The sequence below is a fragment of the Felis catus genome, chromosome F1 (genome assembly GCF_018350175.1).
Source record: "Felis catus isolate Fca126 chromosome F1, F.catus_Fca126_mat1.0, whole genome shotgun sequence".
Classification (NCBI taxonomy): domain Eukaryota; kingdom Metazoa; phylum Chordata; class Mammalia; order Carnivora; family Felidae; genus Felis; species Felis catus.
In genome coordinates, this window is record NC_058384.1 from 67,414,965 (window position 1) to 67,434,549 (window position 19,585).

General features: G+C 55.9%; 1 protein-coding gene across 6 annotated transcripts in view; it reads left to right on the forward strand.

Annotated features, from left to right (window-relative positions):
* Nucleotides 1-19,585, forward strand: part of ARHGEF2 (Rho/Rac guanine nucleotide exchange factor 2) — a 45,494-nt gene that overhangs the window by 6,860 nt on the left and 19,049 nt on the right. For 2 of the 6 annotated variants that reach the window (XM_023247171.2, XM_023247172.2), the window contains 4 exons: nucleotides 1,043-1,160; nucleotides 8,841-8,958; nucleotides 9,531-9,570; nucleotides 10,740-10,833. In XM_023247171.2, coding sequence (XP_023102939.2) covers nucleotides 1,043-1,160; nucleotides 8,841-8,958; nucleotides 9,531-9,570; nucleotides 10,740-10,833 — 370 coding nt within the window. Of the gene's footprint in view, nucleotides 1-1,042; nucleotides 1,161-8,840; nucleotides 8,959-9,530; nucleotides 9,571-10,338; nucleotides 10,491-10,739; nucleotides 10,834-14,422; nucleotides 14,483-14,628; nucleotides 14,888-19,585 lie in introns of those variants that run through there. The other 4 variants (XM_023247173.2, XM_023247179.2, XM_023247177.2 and 1 more) reach the window with 3 other exon arrangements.

The following is a 19,585-nucleotide window of genomic DNA, read 5'->3' on the forward strand; positions in this document are numbered from 1 at the left end:
CCTCAAGTCCTAGACCTAGGAGAGAGTAGTTGGGGAGGATGACGGGGACCCAGGACACCTGCGTCCTGGGCACTCCCTGGAGAGTCCGAACCCAGCCTCCCTCAGGCCTTTGGGGAGGAGGGACCCTGCCTTTCTTCCTAGTGGTCCCAGCTCCTCCCCAGCTAGTCTCAGGGGCTGGGGGGAGGCACAGAGCAGGGACCCGTACTGCCAACACCCCTGCTTTGGGTTTCACGCAAGGATGTCAGAGCTGGAAGGGACTTGGGGATCATGTGGCCCAGGTTCCTCGGGAAGTGTTCTGGGGGGTGGGCAATTCCCACTTGCTGGCTCCGGGCTGATGCAGACCCAGGTATTTGGACATCACAGCACCGCCCTGCGGGGGGGGGGGGGGTGCGGGGGGTGCGGGTAGCCGCTCCTGCTCAGAAGTCTGCATGCCTGTGCTTGTGGGAAGTCGGGGACCCGTCTCTCCCCATCCCCTGGAAAGTCCCCAAGGACAGGAGTTCAAAAGAGAAGGCCCGGGGGTCAGGCTGGAGAGCTCAGTGAGTGGTCATCGTGGGGGCCTGCCAGCCATCCCTGACCCGGCTTGGGTGGCAACTCCGGTGGGAAGCCCTGCCTGCGGGGCTCCTGGCACCTTCCCAAGAGCACCCAGTTGGAGGCAGAGACGCCCTGGGCGCCCCTCGCGTGGTGCCAGCTTCATCTCAGAGTCTCCGAGGGGTCGCCTCTCACCATCAGGCACTAGCTCTGCCCCTTGGCAGCCCTGGGCTGAGGAGGGGCAGAGCTTGGCCTCGGGAACCAGGCAAGGGGTGAGCTTGCCACTCGCCCTTGGCCTCTCCCGAGCGCTGGCTTCCTTTGGGGGGACAGTACTGCCCAGTGGCCGGCAGGGGCCGCCCTTGTCCGCCGCTCTGCCAAAGCACGGCTCCCGAAGGCGGGTCTTTTGGGTCTGGGCTGCAGGTGTGCCTACAGGAAGGACTGGGGCCGGGTTCCTCCCTGGTGCCCGGCACTGGCCACCAGCCACAGAGGGCAGTGGTGGCTACGTGTGTTTCAGGAGCAAACTGCAGACCTCGGGATGCACGTGCCCTCAGGAGCCCCCCTTACTGCGGAGCCGAGAGGAGCTGGATGCCTTCCTGGAACTGCAGCACCAAGGTGGCCGGCCCTCCCGCGTGGTATGGACAAGAGTCCCCCTGGAGGCCAGCTCCTCCCTCCCGCTGTGCTGCCCCACTCTGTGCCTCTTCTGTCCTGCCGGCTGCTGGGTCTGTCCCCCCAGGCGTCGCTCTGACTCTGTCTGACCGAGGCTGTGTCTGTGGGCTGTACGCCCTCAGTTTGCCTCTGTGTCTGTGTGCCCTGTCCCCCACGCTCAGTGTCCTGCCTCTTTCTCTAAGACTCTCTGTCCCCCCCTTTCTGTGTCTGAGCTCTGCGTTGATGTGGGCATCTCTGTTCCTCTCATCAAAAGGCCCCTGTTCCCCTAACTGTGATAACTGCTTCTTTCTGTGGACCTCACATTTCTCAGTTTGGGAGCCGAACTTATAATTTGTGGGAAGAAACGAAGACAGCGGTTCTCTCACAAGATAATCATAGAATTATGGAACGAGAAAGTCTATAGAGTGTGCCCAGCCTTCTGGCTTAAGGGGGCATGTATGGGGGATCTCCAGCCAGGACCTAGGGACCTGGAGGGTACACAAGGGCTTTAGAGGTACCCCTGGGTCTGCTACGTCGCACTGGGCAACTGATCCTCTAACTGGCCGGGGCCACCGACACCAGCCTCCTCGGCCCAGCCTGCGTTTGGAAGAGAGGTTGAGGGAAGCGGGCTGCTGTGGCCTGCAGGCAGCAGCCCGGCTGGGCCCATCTCATCCCGCCAGCCCCTCCCACCAGCATCCCTGCTGCCCCCTCCCCCCCCCCGCCCCCCACCATCCCAGCATGGTGATGCCACAGGAAGACCAGGACTGGGGAATCAGACCGACTCCCAGATCCTTCATTTACTGGCTGAGCGATTTATTTCATCTCTCTGAAAATCAGGATAATAAAAACTATGTTTCTAATGTTTATTTATTTTGAGAGGCGGGGGGAGGGAAAGAATCTTAAGCAGACTCTGCACTGTCAGTGTGGAGCCCGAAGCGGGGCTCGAACTCACAGACCGTGAGATCATGACCTGAGTAGGAATCAAGAGTCAGACGCTTAACCGACCGAGCCACCAGGTGCCCCTAAAACCTGTCTTTTAAAGTTGTGAATATTTCGGGGGGAAATGCTGTTAAGGTGCCCGGGACTGTGCTGGCACACAGGCTGAGCACTGGAGACCACGGTCTCTTTCCCCTCCTCTCCCTCCCTGCCCCTGCTTCTCTCCTGCGCCTGCCCCTTCCCGTGAGGCGTTCCCTCCCCCCTTTCTCTGCTGTGTTTTCTCCTTCCTACCTTCCTGCTCTGCTTCCTCTCTCTTCTCATCTTTAAGCACTCTCCTAGATCTCTCCCTGTCTACACGTTGCCCTGTTTGTTTCTCCCTCCAGAAACAAGTGAGTATAAACTCCACCAAGGTCCACAGCCAAAAAAGGCCTGAGACTCATCAGGCCAGCCCTCAGGGTGTAGACCGATGGTGTGTGAGCCCAGTCCAGCTCCGGAACTTACTCTGTTTGGACATCACAGAGCCAACAGTTTAAGATCCGGATTTTTTTTTTTTTTTTTTTTTTAATGGATTCCATGCTCAGTGTGGTACTTGAACTTGCAACCCTGAGATCAAGGGCTGTATCTCCACTAACTGAGCCAGCCAGGCGCCCCCCTCCGCCTTGGCCTTTTAAATATGATGTTTGAAATTGAATGCCCAATAAATCAGCTACCCATCTCAAGACCTAACTTATACCACCAACGCCTGGGGTGTCTTCACCGTGTAGTTCTCTCCTCTCCTATTACTCCCTTGCCTGCCCCACCCCCAGAGATAATCACTGTCTTGACTTTTATCACTCATTTACATTTTTACAGTTTTCATACAAATATATACATTACCTAAATAATACGTTTTTTGTGACTGAGTTTAAAAACAATGATGTCATATTGTACACAGTTGCGTATAACTTGCACGTTCATTCAACATTCTGTTTCTAATTTTTATGGACGTGCTGCGGATGGTTAGAGCTCTGCCATCCCATTCTTCCGTTGATGAACGTTCAGATCATGTCCACTCTTTGCTACCATGAAGAGTGTCACTATGAACATCCTTTTATCTCTCTTCGGTGCACATTTGTAAGAGTTTCTCCGGGGTGTAGACCTTGGAGTGGCGTTGTTAGGTCACAGAGTGCCTGTCCATTCTTACGAGGTCATAGCAGACCGTTACCACCTCCATCAGCAGTAAAGGAGAGTTCCTGTTGAACCAAATCACTTCCAACATTCGGAGTCATCAGACTTCTTTTTTTTTTTTTTAATTTTTTTTTTTTACATTTATCTATTTTTGAGACAGAGAGAGACAGAGCTTGAACAGGGGAGGGGCAGAGAGAGGGGGGGACACAGAATGGGAAGCAGGCTCCAGGCTCTGAGCCATCAGCCCAGAGCCTGACGTGGGGCTCAAACTCACAGACCGCAAGATCGTGACCTGAGCTGAAGTCGGACACTTAACGGACTGAGCCACCCAGGCGCCCCGTCATCAGACTTCTTAATCTTGCCAGTCTAGTGGTTACAAATCTCATTGAGGTATTCATTTGAATTATCTTTATTACAAATGCGATTGAGCATCTTTTCATATGTATGCAGGACTGTTGTCTTTCCTCTTCTGTGAAATTCCTCTTCCTGTCTTTTGCCCAAATTCCTCCCCTGTCTTTTGTCTATCCTTTGTTGTGATATGTGTTACAATGAACTTTTCACAAAATGGAGAAAAGTGGTTTGTCTTTTCCTTCTCCCATGGTGACTTTACATAAACAGAATTTCTTAATTTTTATTTTTTATTTATTCATTTTTTAAAGACTGTATTTTTAAGTAATCTCCATGCCCAACATGGGGCTCGAACTTACAGGCCTGAGATCAAGAGTCACACATTCCACAGACAGAGACAGCCAGGCACTCCTGAATTTCTTGTGTTTGCTTTTTAAATTTTTTAAAAAGTTCATTTATTTATTTTGAAAGAGAGAGAGGCAGAGAGGGGCAGAGAGAGAGGGAGAGAGAGAGAGAATCCCAAGCAGGCTCCACACTGTCAGAGTAGAGCCCAATGCAGGGCTCAAACTCATGAACTGTGGGATCATGACCTGAGCTGAAATCAAGAGTCAGACACTTAATCAACTGAACCATCCAGGTACCCCTGCCCCAAATTTCTTAATTAAAAAAAAATTATTGAAGCATAACATGCATGCAAAACATGCATTAAAACATGTTTAATGGGTGCCTGGGTGGCTCACTTGGTTAAGCTTCTGACTACAGCTCAGGTCATGATCTCACGGTTCATGAGTTGGAACCCCACATCAGGCTTTCCACTCTCAGAGTAGAACCCATTTCGGATCCTCTGTCTCCCTCTCTCTCTCTGACCTTCCCTTGCTCACGCTCTCTCTCTCTCTCTCTCTCTCTCTCTCTCTCTCTCTCAAAAACAAATGAACATTTAAAAAAGTGTTTAAGATTTTAGTTGGAGTTGCAATGAATCTAGAGAGTAATTTAGGAAAAGTTGACATCTGTACAAAATTGCTTCTTCCTATCCATGAAAATAGTACACCTCTGCAATATCATTTTTTTCTGTGTAGATCTTGTGGATATAGGTTTATTCTTAGGTATATTATACTTCTGTTTTCAAGTTTTAAATTTTAGTCATTCTGGTGGGTGTCTTAGAGGTATCTCATACTTTAAAAATATTTTTTAATGTTTTATTTATTTTTGAGAGAGAGAGAAAGAGTGTGAGCAGGGGAGGGGCAGAAAGAGAGGGAGACACAGAATCCAAAGCTCCAGGCTCCAAGCTGTCAGCGCAGAGCCCGATGTGGGGTTCAAATTCATGAACAGTGAGATCATGCTGAGCTGAAATCAAGAGTTGCATGATTAATTGACTAAGCCACCCAGGCACCCCCCCCCATTCCTTTTTAAAAAATGTTTGTTTGTTTGTTTGTATATTTATTTATTTATTTTAATGTTTATTTTTTTTTTGAGAGAGAGACAGAACATGAGGAGGGGAGGGGCAGAGAGAGAGGGAGACGCAGAATCCAAAGAAGTCTCCAGGCTCCGAGCTGTCAATGCAGAGCCCCATGTGGGGCTCGGACCCATGAACTGTGAGATCATAACCTGAACTGAAGTTGGATGCTTAACCAACTGAGCCACCCAGGTACCCCACAATTTGTACCCATTTAAAATCGACTTCAGTTTGCTAATATTTTGTTTGGGATTTTTGTACTTATGTTGATAAGAGAGATTGGCCCCAAATCTCCCTTTGTCAGACTGCCTGTGCGCAGTTTAAGAATTAAGGTTATATTTGCATTAGAGAAAGAGTTGGAGGGTTTTCGTTTCTATTCTTTGGAAGATTGCATGATTTCAGTGACCTATTCCTCGAGATACCTGTCTCTTGCCTATAAAACTGTTTGGCTCAGTGTGTTTTGCTTAGAGAAAGATTGACTACCAATTCCATTTCTTTAATAGGACTATTCAGACTTTCTATTTCTTCTAGATTCAGTTTTGGTGAGTTATATGGATATAGATATAGATACAAACACACACATTTTTTTAAAAGGAATTTTCCCGTCTTGCTTGCATCTTCCAAATTGCTGCCAGCAAGTCGTGGGCAGCCTTCTCCTGCCTTTCCAGTCACCGCACTGCCATCGCTATTCTCCCATTCTCCCTCAATTCATGCCTGCCCTCTGTCCATCACTCTTCTGCAGCCTTGTCTGTTTTATTTACCTGTTCCTAAAAACAACTCTTGGCTTTTATTGATCCTATTTTATGTTTATTGCTCCAGTGATTTCTGATTTTTATTTTCAATTTATTTATTTATTTATTTATTTATTTATTTATTTATTTATTTTAATGTTTTTATTTATTTTTGAGAGAGAGAAACAGAGGACTAGCAAGGAAGGGGCACAGAGAGAGGGAAACACAGAATCTCAAGCAGGCTCCAGGCTCTGAGCTGTCAACACAGAGCCCGACATGGGGCTCACACCCACCAACCGTGAGATCGTGACCTGAGCTGAAGTCAGACGCTTAACCAACTGAACCACCCAGGTGCCCCTTAATTTTTAAATTTTTAAACTAATCTGTCCACCCCACCTGAGGCTCAAACTTACCACCCCAAGATCCTGAGTCACATGCTCTACTGACTAGGTCAGCCAGGGGCCCTGATGTCTGTTTTATCTTTATTATATCTTTCCTGTTTTCTTTGAGTTTGTTCTGTTGTTCCTTTTCCAATTTTAAAGTGGGCATAGTTTGGGGCGCCTGGGTGGCTCGGTCGGTTAAGTGTCCGACTTCAGCTCAGGTCACAATCTTGCGGTCCGTGGGTTCGAGCCCCGTGTTGGGCTCTGGGCTGACGGCTCAGAGCCTGGAGCCTGCTTCCGATTCTGTGTCTCCCTCTCTCTCTGCCCCTCCCTCGTTCATGCTCTGTCTCTCTCTGTCTCAAAAATAAATAAACGTTAAAAAAAAATTTTTTTTTAAAGGGGGCATAGTTCATTTATTTTACAATTTTTTTTTCAAATAAGGCTATAAATTATCCTTGAAATACCACCTTGGCCATCCCCCACAAGTTTTGTGCTGTAGTTCTATAGTATTTTCATTCAATATAGCATGTCATAAACTATCTTTAGGGGCGCCTGGGTGGCGCAGTCGGTTAAGCGTCCGACTTCAGCCAGGTCACGATCTCGCGCTCCGTGAGTTCGAGCCCCGCGTCGGGCTCTGGGCTGATGGCTCAGAGCCTGGAGCCTGTTTCCGATTCTGTGTCTCCCTCTCTCTCTGCCCCTCCCCCGTTCATGCTCTGTCTCTCTCTGTCCCAAAAATAAATAAACGTTGAAAAAAAAATTAAAAAAAAAATAAATTTCCATTATGATTTCTTTCTTGTTTGTCCAGTAAGTCTATTTAGAAGAGTGTTTTAAATTTTGTAAATCTATAGAGACTTTTTAAAACTGAAAACATTTTTGAGACAGAACAAATACATAGCAAAAATAAAAAATAAAAAATAAAACTTACCTGTAGAATGTAATGAACCATTAGGAAGCAAATAGCCACGTAACCACCCAGCTTACACAAGAAACACTAGAGTGTCACTAAAACCTACATGGTCCTTGTGTCCCTCTGCATCCATAGCCCTCTTTTTCCCGTCAGAGATGACCACTTTCTTGACTCTTTTTTTTTAAGATTTTATGTTTAAGTAATCTCTGCACCCAACGTGGGGCTCGAACTCATGACCTCAAGATCAACAGTCCCACACTCCACCAAATGAGCCAGCCAGGCACCCCACTTTACTTTTAAGCTCAATTTTCCTAATAGATTTACCCCCTTTATATGCAAATCTAAACAATATTAACTAGTTTTGCTTATTTTAAACTTTATGAGTATAACCATACAGCATATACATTTTGTGTTCTTGATTCTTTCACTCAATATTATGTTTGTGAGATTCATCCATATTGTAGGGTGGGCTGTGGTTTGTTCATTTTCATTTTTTTTTAAGTTTTATTTATTAAAAATTTTCTGTTAACATTTATTTATTTTTTTTTTTTTAATTTTTTTTCAACGTTTATTTATTTTTGGGACAGAGAGAGACAGAGCATGAACGGGGGAGGGGCAGAGAGAGAGGGAGACACAGAATCGGAAACAGGCTCCAGGCTCTGAGCCATCAGCCCAGAGCCTGACGCGGGGCTCGAACTCACAGGCCGCGAGATCGTGACCTGGCTGAAGTCGGACGCTTAACCGACTGCGCCACCCAGGCGCCCCAACATTTATTTATTTTTGAGAGACAGAGAGAGGCAGAGCATGAGCAGGGGAGGGGGAGAGAGAGAGAGAGACACAGAATCTGAAGCAGGCTCCAGGCTCTGAGCTCTTTGTTAGCACAGAGCCCAACGTGGGGCTCGAACTCAGGAACTGCGAGACCATGACCTGAGCCAAAGCCGGACGCTCAACTGACTGAGCCACCCAGGCGCCCCCATTTTCACTTTTGGTTAGTATTTTGATATGTGAATACATCTCAGATCCCTCATCCGATCCACTGGAAGGGGATTTCTGGCTTGTTTCCTATGATCTCTATGATACAGATTATTTGAAATGTGTCAAAACTTGCCTTCTGGGGCGCCTGGGTGGCTCAGTCAGTTAAGTGTCCGACTTTGGCTCAGGTCATGATCTCAGGGTTCATGGGTTCGAGCCCCGCGTCAGGCTCTGTGCTGACAGCTCAGAGCCTGGAGCCTGGTTCGGATTTTGGGTCTCCCTCTCTCTCTGCCCCTCCCCCGCGCACGCTCTGTTTCTTTCTCTCTCGAAAATAAATAAACATTAAAAAAATAAAAAATAATTTGCCTTCTGGCCTGATATGTGGCCAGTTTTTGAAGTGCTTCGTATAGGCTTGAGAAAAATATTTATTTCCTAATGGTTGGGTGCGTGGTTCATGAATATTCCTACTCCCTTTTGTCTTAAATCCAGACTGTCTCTGTTGTTTCATTTCATTTTGTTTGTTTGTTTTTATTACCTGCCTGGCCTCCATAGTTTGAGTCTGTCACCTCTGGAAACCCTTCAGTGTAAATTTTTTCTAAGATGTTTCCTGCTTTGGGCTCGAATTGCAGCAGAGTGCTGAACGCCGAACAGTGGGATTAACTTCCCAAGGATTTCAGGTGGAACGGGGCAGGTGTGGAGGACGGGGAAGAAGAGCACAGGGAGCGGGAGGGGTGAGGCCTGACTTTGAGTGAGGGCTCTTGATGCGATTCTAGGGTCAGAGCTGCTGTCATCCATCCGTTGGCCCTTTGGACCGCTCGGCCACGGGCGTGCTTTCCAAGTCTGCGTCCATGAGTGGCATCAGTTGTCTCTTGGGCTGTTCCGACCCGGCTGGTGAGTGGAGGTGGGAGGCAAGGCAGTGGTGGCCCCTTCCCCTGTCTATCTCACCACCGTCCCTCACCGCCCACCACCAGCCGTTTAGAGTCTGGGTGTCCTGGGTGCTGCTTAACCACACACCCTTGGAAACACCAACATGCCTCTATTCAAATGAGAGGTCTGAATTCAGAACTCTCCTTCTAATGAAGGAGGACACAGGACAGAGTGCGGCTCTCCAGTCCCCCTCCCCGTCACAGGAGATGAAGGACAGTTACCTGCCATGTACCTTGTCCTCAAGATGAGGCACTGAAGGCTCAGTGCGAGACCTCTGCTGTCTCCATTCGGTTCTGCAGAGACGGAGCTGAGACTCAGGCTCCCACCCCCTGCTCTACAGGGTCCCGTGCTCTGCTCCCTGGCCTCTCAGTTCTTCAGCTCTGCGCCGCTCAGACCCCCCCCCCCCCAACTCCAGTGCCAGTCACATGCACCTGCAGCATGGGAACCTGATCCAGGTGGAGGGGGTGGGGGAGGCAGCCCCGGGCGTCTTTGTCTGGCTTTAGCCGGACACTTCTCGTCTCCTTTTGTGTTGGCAGGGAATTTATGCCAGCCCTCCGCCACTGACCTCAGCCGAAGGTGAGTTTGGGAGACCCAGAGCCCTTCAGAGGCCCCGATGGAAGAGGGGCAGTGGGACCGGTCCACGGATCTTGTAGCACCAAGGGTCTCTGCTTCCTGAAACATCGCTCCCTTTAACATTTCTGATCCTAGGCCTCCAAAAGGCCCTGTCCCCGAGCTTTACAGAATTCACCCTCTCCTCATTCAGTGGCCAGGGAGGGTTACAGGGCTCCCAGTAGCCTCATGGGAGAGTGAAGCAGTTAGGGAAAGGAAAGTAGTATCCAGACCCCAGGCGGTCAGATGAAGAGGGGAGAGGGAGTTGTCAAGGCCAGGAAGGGGGGTGGGCAGATCAGCTACTGGACAGTCTTAGGGAGAGACTTAGGGACAGTCACCTTAGGGCGACTAAGGACCCCATGCATCAGACTTGGAGGTTCAGATCATAACCAGAGGGGAGTGGCTCTACGGAGAGCTGGGCAGGGGCTGTGGAGCCCTGGGTGGGAGGGCAGGGCCTGAGGCCCAGCCCTGGAACTGCGGGAGCCTGGGAGATTTCGGTGCCCAGAAAAATCAGCACACAAAATCGGCACCTGTTTATTTGGCCCCTGCAGCTGAAGCCCGGTTAGAGCGGCCGGGCCCTCCCAGACAGTGCGGCTGGATGAGCTAGCCAGGGCCCTTTAAGATGCCAAGCTCTGATTTGTGACCCTGAAAATCTCTAGCTGACACATCCTCCTGGCTCTGGGTTTGGGATTAGCTCATGGGATGGGGCTGATGAAATCCCAGGAAATCCACTCCTTATTGGCTTTGGGCCCAGAGGCCCTTTCCACACAGCAGAGAGGGTCGTACACAGGGCTCTTGTGTTTTGAGGGGAACATGCCCCACTGGGGGGCCCTCACCCCGCAGCTTTGGTCGGGAAGCAGTGCCGGCAGAGGCCGGGCCTGAGTTAGGTAGGAAGGGGGAGGGTCTGCACTTATCTGGGAGGAGCCTGGAGTTTTCCTCACACGCTGAGGTGCCTGGGCAGCAGCCGTGCACATCCGGGAGGTGGGGGTGGGGCGAGGGGCTTTCTCGGTCCTTTCGCGGACCTCCTTTCTCCCCTCCGGGCATGGCGCCTCCGTCCACCATCTCTCCGGGAACGTCTTGCCTTTCTTTTCCAGCTCAGCCTCCAGCCCTTCACCTCTTCTTTTTTCTCTCTGCAGCTGTAGCCAACTGGAAGGGGGCTCAGGTACCTGGGCGGACTCCCCCCTGCGCCGGACCCTCAGTTTCCTCCTGGGCATGACCGGAAAGGCCAAGGTAGGAGTCAGCGGGGAAGCAGGAGGCCTGGCCCCCCTGCCCTCCTCAGTTCCCCTCCTCTGCACCCCACCTTCTGCTCTGTCCCCAGCTTCCCCGGGAGACAGACACCCAGGGCAATGGTTCAGGTTTGGAAGAAGCACGTGGTATTTCTCCCAGACTCCCTCCCTGCATGGGGGGAGGGTCACCTTTCCTCTGCGCCCCCCTGTCCCCCTGCCTCCAGCTCCGCAGCCAGCTGTGGACAGCTGGGAGAGGGGAAGAGTGGCTGAGCCCTACCTCTCTTCCGGCCTCACGTGGCTGAGAGGTGGGCAGCAGGGATCGGAACCACTGGAAGAAGGATAATGATCATAATTATGGCCCTACTTTTTACTTCTTCGGAGCGTCTGTAAGGGTTTGCAAAGTGCCTTTCCACTCGGAATTGTACGGGTGGGTGCAGCAGCTGCCGGAGTTGCAATTAGACCCCAGGCAGCGTGGGAACCAGGAAAGTCCGACGTTGTGGAAACGCACGCACAGCCGCGCGTGTAGGGCCACGTCCAGTTCTGACCCCGGGAAGGTGAAACTATCCTCCCGGGTCCCTTATTACCGACCCCGGCGCTGCGAGACCAGGAGCTCTGGCTGCTGCTCCAACGCCTTTCCACGTTCTCCATTTCCTGGCAGAATGAGCACCCCCCTTTTCCTCCCGGGGCCTCCCCAAGTGTGCATGCACCTTCCAACCTGGGGCGGCTGCTGAGCATGGAGAAAGACTGCAGAGAAAACCTCCATATTCACCTGGAAGAGCCCCGGGATTCTCACCCCTCGCCCCCCCCCCCCCCCCCCCCCCCCCCGGGGCCGGGCCGGGCTTGCTCCCCCGCCAGCCTTTTGGCCTTCCTCCGGGTCAGGCAGAGGAGAAACCCGCTGGTTAGCACCTTCTCACCGCAGGCCGGAGGGGGTGGGGGGGGTTGAGGCCGGGGACCAGGCAGTCTGAGCAGGAGCGGCTGGAATCTTAAAGCCGGGGGTGGGGAGGGCAGTGGGGCAGTGAAGCTTCTTTTCTCCCACGAGAGACTTAGCTCTCCAGGGACCTGGGTCTCCGGCCAGCGTCCTCAGGAGCTCCCTTAGCTCAGGGTAGGAGAGTGTGCTGGGGGAGCTGCCTTCTTTCCCCGCAGGGGGAATCTGTGCTGCCCGGGGTGGGGGGCATCCCGATCCCCCGGGGTCTTCTGCCTTTGCCCACCCTTGGCCCAAGTTCGGTGAGAAGTAAAGTAACCAGGTGAAGGGGGGTGTGGGCAGTGTGGGACCCGGATAGGCAGCGGGAAAGAGCCCGAGCGAGTCAGCGTCTGGCCAGACTCGCCCTTCCCCACCAGGGTCTCCGGCCCAGTGCTGTTCCACACTCACGAGTGCGTGTGCCTGCCTCACTAAACCCCTTCCCCTCCTCCCAGCTCGGGACTGCCCCTGGCAGGTCAACATCAGGGGGCGGGGCTGGAGAGAGGAAGTGGCTTATTCCTTCCTATTTGACTAGTCATCGAGGTGGACAAAACACTTTTCCAGAGGCCATCCCATTTCATTTTCATAACACTCTGACAAAGATAAGTATTTTAATCTCCATTTTGTAGACAAGACAACGAACGCAGCGGGTCCATTACTTGCCTGAGATCCTACAGTTACCAGGAGGCAGGGCGGTATTGCAGACCCAAAGCTTTTTTGTTGTTGCTTTGCAAAAAGATTTTCATTCTCTTTTATTTTATTAAAAAATTGTTTTTTAATGTTGAGAGAGACAGAAGAGACAGAGTGTGAGTGGGGGAGGGGCAGAGAGAGAGGGAGACACAGAATCCAAAGCAGGCTCCAGGCTCTGAGCTGTCGGCACAGAGCCTGACACGGGGCCGGAACCCACGAACTGTGAGGTCGTGACCTGAGCCGAAGTTGGATGCTTAACCGACTGAGCCACCCCTGACGATTCTGATTTTAAAGTCATCTCCACACCAAATGTGGGGCTTGAACTCACGATCCCAAGGTCAAGAGTTTCGGGCTCTGGTGGTGGCTACTTTTAGGTTCTGGCAGAAATTCGGGTTGCCTTTTGTTATGGGGTATCTAAAAAATAATTTCTGAAAATAACGGGAAGTATCAGTGGATAGGAGTGGGGCGGGGATAGGGAGATGACGACGCAAGGGTTTGGTTTTGGAAGTGTTCCCGGGATGCATAAGATGAAAATTAAGTCAGGCAGCAGGCTTAGCTCTCTAAAAGCCCAGCTGTTCCTCAAGGTAGACGGGTTTCCTGTACCCACTCCCAAACCCCCTTCCTGGCCACTCATCTCCTAAGCGGAAGAGGTGGGCATTGAGCGAGGGCCAGGCTGGGACACAGAGCTCACTGAAGATGGGGGAGGAGGCAGAAAAGGGCTGGAGCCTTAGGTCTGCTTCCTTCACAGAGACCTGAGTCTGAGGCCGGCCTGAGAGTTCCCTCAAACCCTGCGATTCAGGTCCTGGCCTCATGGCTCCGCCCACTGGGTGCCCACACTACAGTGTGGCCCTTTAAGATTCCATCCTTTGCTTGTGGCACTCTCCCACCCTAGGCCTGGGAGAAAAGTTCAGGTCCTGGCCCACCCCTGGTCTCTGGGCCCCCAGTGGGTGGAGCCACCAGGCCAAGATTCTGGCTTCTGGTTGTCTGTTCTGTTTTTATATTTAGTACATTCCTCAGCCCTGCCTGCTCACTGCGGGGAGGTCAAGTCTGGGGTTCTGGGCCAGGATTTCTGGTTTGGGGGAGTTCCTAGGGCCTTCCCATAAGGTCTCTCCCACAGGTGCAAGCCTGGGGGAACCAGCCTGCCTCCTGGCCCTGGGAAAGTCCTTTTTGCTTTCTAATTTCCATCCGGCCTGAAATGGGCTTATCCCCTCTCCTGTTTTCTGGTCTTTGCGGTACATGGATTCTTAAACAGTGGAATGGGTGAGGAAGGAGGTGATGAAAGAGTTGTTAGGCAGGAGGGAGGCTAGGGGAGCAGTGTGGAGGTGGTGCTGGGGGTGAGGAGCCCAACGGGCTCAGCCAGTGGTGAGGCAGCGAAGCCCAAAATAGTGGCAGAGGCTAAAATTGGCACCTAAGGGGAGTGCTGAGCTGGGCTGGAAACACTGGCTGGAGCTGCCTCTGAGCCGGGGCCGGGAGCTGCGGCATCTGGGTTGGGCCTCCTCTCCCTCCTTCCCCTACACTTTTTGGGACCAGAGTCAGGCAGGACCGTGCAGACACAGGATGCTGTGCCCCAAGGCTCTGCAGAGAAATGCGAGAGCCTGAGAGGCAGAAATGAACTGCAGTGTGAAGGATTATATAGTTAGATTGGGGGAGGAAGTTTGCAGCAGCAGGAAACTCGGCAAAGGTGGAGGGTGGCTCAGGCTGCGGCAGAGGGCCCCGAAACAATGCCCCACTGCACGCCGCCGCTTGTGGGGAGACTGGCCGGGCCCTGAGTGCCCCCCGGAGCGGGGGCGGGCCGGTGTCCAGCCTTTCGGCTCCGGCCTAACAGCCAACGGAGGGAAGCGGGGCTAGACACCAGGAAGGACTTCCCCGGCCTCCCGAGAGGGGGCGGGGCCCGCGCGAGGGCCGGGGGCGGGGCCGGGGGCGGGGCCGGGGGTGGCCGCCGCTCGGGGCGGGGCGGGGGGCTCGCGGGAGAGTCCTCGGGCGCGCACCCTCGCCTCCACGCCCGGTAAAGACCGGCCTCTCGCTTCCCCTCGCTTCCCCCGCCCTCCCCCTGCCCTGCCCCCAGCGGCGCGCGGGGCCTGGCGGCGCGGGCGGCGGGGCTCCCTGCAGAGCGCGCGGGGCGGGGGGCCGCGGGGCTCCCGGGTAGAGGTCGGCGCGGGCAGGGCGCGGGCAGGGCGCGCAGGGCCGGCGGGGCGAGCGGCGGCCAGCGCCCCGGGCCCGGCCCGGCGGCCCCCGCCCCCGGCCCGCGGGGAGGCTCGCGTTTGAGGAACTGCGCGGGGCCGCGCGCGCGAGCCGCCTTCCTGTCCCGGGACCGCCCGCCGCCGCCGCCGCCGCCGCCGCCCCGACCATGTCTCGGATCGAGTCGCTCACGCGCGCGCGGACCGAGCGGAGCCGGGAGCTGGCGAGCAAGGTGGGCTCTGGGGGCGCGGGGCGGCGGGGCCGGGAGGGAGCGCCGGGCCCCGGGGGGCGTCCCGCGCCGCCCCCACCCCCACCCCCTCCCGGCCCGACCGCCCGGAAGAAAGTTGCTCCGGGAAGGGACCGCGCGGGAGGAGGGAGGTGCGCGTGTCGGCGGGGCTCCCCTCGGCCCGGGGGCCCCTGCGCCCCGCGGTCGCCGGCGTGCTCATCCCCCTTTGTCCCCGCCATCCGGCGCAGGGGCCTGGAGGGGTGGTTTCCCGGTTCCTCCCGCCCGCACCGCCGCCGCCGCCCCCCCACCCCCCAGACAAAAGTCAGCCCCTCCTCCCCCCGCAGATGGACTTTCCAGCTGTGATTCACTTCTCCCCTCTGGTAGGCGGGTGGCTGGGGTCGGGACGGCGTACTTCCCCCCCAGGAGCCATCACCCTCAGGCGCCGGGAGCAGAGGTCTTTGTGTAGTTGGGATCCTTTCCTCCGTCCTCCGGGGCCCTGGGCACACCTGTTTCTGGAACACAGGGCCTCGGGTCGCCGTCCCTTTGTGACCCGCCAGCTTCCAAGCCCCCTGTTCTCCCTGCGTGAAACCCCGAGGGTGACCGGCTGGCCGGCTCTGTGCCCCTGTCGCCCCTCCTCCCTCCTCTCCCTAGCCCTCCCTTCACTCTTCATCCTGGGACCCATTCACCTTCCATTTCCAGAGTCTGGGGTATAATTATCCTTGGCCCTCACTCCTTCCCAAGTATCCTTTATCCCTGTCTTTGTAGCCAGGCCCACTCTCCAAGGCCATGACCTCTGCACACCCCAGACCCCGGGAAATGAGGTGTCCGTGAACAGGTTAGAGCTGGCAGCCCGTGGCATGCAGACAGCGCCTCCCAGCAGCCAGGTCGCCCGCACTGTACCCATTATCAGGAGGGCCAGGCCCCCGCCAGTAGCTGGTTTAATCTCTGGCTTCCCTCTGCCGCCAGTGCCCTGCCCCCAGTGCCCTTCCCCCTCTGCCCCAGTGCCCATCACCCCCACGGTGCTTGCAGCAAGGGGGCACTGCCCTCTGGGAGCCCTGGAAAATGGTGGAAAGCCCTCCCACACTCCTCCTAACTCCTAGCCTGGCTACCTGTCTCCAGGCTAAGTTGGGAGAGGTTCCATCCTGGAACTTTCCCTCCGGGGGGCCGGGATGAGATTCTGCCAACAGGAAGGCAACTGGGGATTTGAGCAGAGCCTAAGACAGGAAGTGTGCTGGAGCCGTGGGGTGGCAGACGGGCTCTGCTCAACCCCGGCCGGGCCAGGCCCCAGCCCTGAGAGTCTGTTTATTTTTCAACCGTTTGAGCCGAGACCCTGGAGTAGAGCCAAAGGGGGGCGGAGAGGTTTTTTTGAAACCACGGAAATTTGGTTCCACCCTAAAAAGGAAAGCCAAGAGGGAGCCGTGGGGGGCAGACCTGGAGAGGGGTGTAGACAGGGCCTCTGGAAGGGTAGATACTGGAGTCCTTCTTCATCGGAAAGAGCTGGGGGGCCAGATACCTGGGTCCTCATGCCTTGGTCTTTCTAGTAGCGGGGGGACTGGGGCGCCTTCTGTCCTGGGGCCTGCTGTGGTTTGGGGAGTGGGGGCTTGGGGGGGGACTGAGTGGGTGGATCTGAGGGCAGAGCGCCGCAGGAGGAGGGTGGTTGTCGGTTTGGGTTGGTCGGAAGGGGAGGGCCGCCTCCGGAAAGCTGTGGTTACAGGAGGGGGGAGTTGGTGCTTGGCCAACAAACCCTGGATCCCCTCTTCCCCCTCCCCCAGCGCACCAGCTGTCTCCTTTCTTTTTATACTGTGGTGGGAAGTCGAGGGGCCCTGCTGGAAATGAGATTATTTGAGGAAGATGGTCTCCCCTGCTACCTATTTGGAGGGATGGGTCAGACCAAGCCCTGAGCCCACACCCCTGCCCCCTTCCCTGCCTGACACCCGGGACTTCTCAGAAACGGAGAAACTGTGAGGGAGAATACCCCGTTCCTCCCAGCTTCACAGAGGCTGACTGCAGCCCCTCCCCACGTGTCTGTTCCCGTCACCCCTTTCTCTCCACTCCCCATTCTTTCTGCTTCCTACCTTCCCTGGCTCCAGACCCCACAGGCCCCTTTCCCTCTGGCCCCCTGCTCTTCCCCCACCCAAATCCTAACCTTCATGTGTCAGAACAAAGGGTCCTTTCCTGTCTAGGGGCCAGCAGGGGCCTCCAGGACGGCCCTGGAGGCTGGGGTCCCCTTGGAGTCTCCAGGCCCCCAGCATTGGCGTGTGTTGGGGCAGGTGGAGTGGGAGAGAGGGAGAGGCGATTTCTTTGTTCTGGGTAAGGAGAGGTGGCTGGCTTTGTGTGCAGGATGGACTGGGAGAGGAGCTGGGCCCGGGGAGGAGGGCTGGGTGAGCAGGGAGGGGCTGACCCGGCTGGCTGGCAGTTTTGTAAGGAAGTTTTGCAGGAACTGAGGGTCCCTGGGAGGTTGAAGCTTTTAGGGGCACAGGAAGAGGTTCTAGGGTCATGGAGGTTCAGGACCGAGCCGAGGAAGGGAAGTCACTGCTGCAGGGGTTGCTGGTGCCTGGGGAAGGGCCGGCTGGGCTCAGCAAAGGACAGAGAGAGGGGCCTGAGCTCAGTCCTGGCTTCCCTGGAACCGACCTTGGATCCTGGAGGCGACAGATCTGAATGTGTGAATCCCATGCAAGCGTGTGACCTGTGTTGAGTGTGTGTGCGTGTGGCTGTCTGTCCCCAGATGCTTTGGGTTACTGTCTTGAGCCGCGGTCACCAGATTAGGGGGCTCGAGCTTTCTGGAAGTAGTTCCATTTTTAGCTTCCGTCTCGGGTTTGAGGGCCGTCTAGTAGCCTGAGTGAGCAGATTGGCCAGGGCTCCTGGAGCTGGTGAGAGATATGGCTGAGGGAAGCTGGCTGGACCCTCCTGGGTTTGTTTGTGTGTCTTGGGGGAGGGGGTGCGGGCAGCAGCTGCCCCCTCCCAGCCCAGCCGGCCTGCCCTGTGCCAGGAGGGCAGGGAGTCCTGGCACGGCTATTGTTCGCCTGCACAAATGCCCGTCTGTTTGCCTCTCCCCCCCGCCCTCCCCTCTGCTGTCTCTCTCCTGACCCGACAGGTGTGGCCGGGCAGGGGGCAGGCTGGGGTCCAGGAGGCCTGAGTTGCAGGGTCCCCGGCCTGATTTTATTCCCCATGGCCCTTAGCGCCCCTCTGCTGCTCCGCCAGTGTGCCCCCTCCGCCCCCGTTGTCTGGCGTGTCATTCTCATTCATCGAGCAAGCATTTATTAAGTGCCTTTGTGTGTCCGGTGATGTCTTTCTGTGTTACGTTTCCGGCTTTGGCCACCTTCTCCTCGGGCTGCTGCCTTTATCTTGTCGCGGGGAAGCTCACAAAGGAGCAGAGCCTGGCCTTCCTCTCAGTCCTGTGGCCAGGCACCCTCTGTCTGCTCAAAGCCCCCATCCCCACGACCCCGTGCACTCCACAGCCTATGACTCTGCGCCCCGGCTGGTCAGGCGCTGAGCCGCAGGTGACTTGGATCCCAGCGGGACCCTCGGGTGCCTTCTGGTCACCCTGCAGGGGCCTCACCATCTTGAGGAAGGGGCTGTGGCTCTGAGCACCACATGACTGCCCCGGAGGTCGTGGCCTGGACGTCCGGTGGAAGAATGAGCGCCGGGGCCTTGCTGGGAGAGGCGCCCACCTCCTGGGGGCCTGGGGGGCTCTGCCACCCACTGCTGCCCACCAGGGAGCCCAGCTCCCAGTGCCTTCCTCACACACAGCACCATTTTCCTCATTTCGCCGCCGAGGGAGGCACAGTGCGGAGAAGGGGGAAGACGGGGACCCTGCCCTCGTCCCCTCGCCTTTCTTGCTCCCAAGTGACCACGATCTGGAGGGACAACGGAGGGGAGCTTTGGGTCGGCCTCTCCGGGCCCCCAGAGGAAACCCTCAGGGTCTAGGCTCAAAGGAAGTGGAGTAGAAAGAAGGGGGGGTGCTCCAGTGAGGACTGAGGGGTCCCCGGAGTGGGGTGAGGGTGCTGCTGGACCCCGGGCCTCAGTGTCCGCCGTCCCTCCTCGCAATCGTCCTCCCTTCCCTTGCAAATGTGCGCCCAGTGCCTGTTGGACAGGTCACCGAGCCAGGGGACCGACCCAGTGCGCCTTCCTCCCTGCCTCCCGACGCCAGGCTTCCGTGGGGCGGATGAGCAGGGCTGACCAGTCGGAGGACTGAGCCCCGAAGCAAGGGCTTCTGCGCGTTCAGCGTGGCCAGTGTAGATCAGGGCTCGTGGCCCAGTGCTCGCCCCACAGGCTGTCCTGCGGGTGGGTTGGAGCCCAGCGGGACCGTCCTCAGAATCCCTGGAAAAGAGTAGGGTGGAGAGGCGGCACCACTCACTGTCTCAGGGACAGCCTCCCCCCAGTGGCGGGTCCTGGGTCCCTCCGTCCCCCTGGCCGAGCCCTGGGGCGGGCACAGGCTGCCACAGGACAATAGCACTAGGCGGTGCCAGGGCCGCTAGCTGCCCGAGGTGGGATGTGCTGCTGTGGCTGCTGCCCGCTGCTGGCTCACCTACAGAGGGGGCCCCTCGGAGAGAGGGTGAGTGTGGGGAGCAGAGGGGCTGGGCCTCTGTGGGGCGTCGATGGCAGGCAGGGAAGGGCCCAGAAGCCCTGTGCTCTGGCTGCGCGTCCTCGCCCTCCCTCTCCTGCCTCTGTACCGGGGGAGCCTCCAGGTGGCGGGGGGCGCAG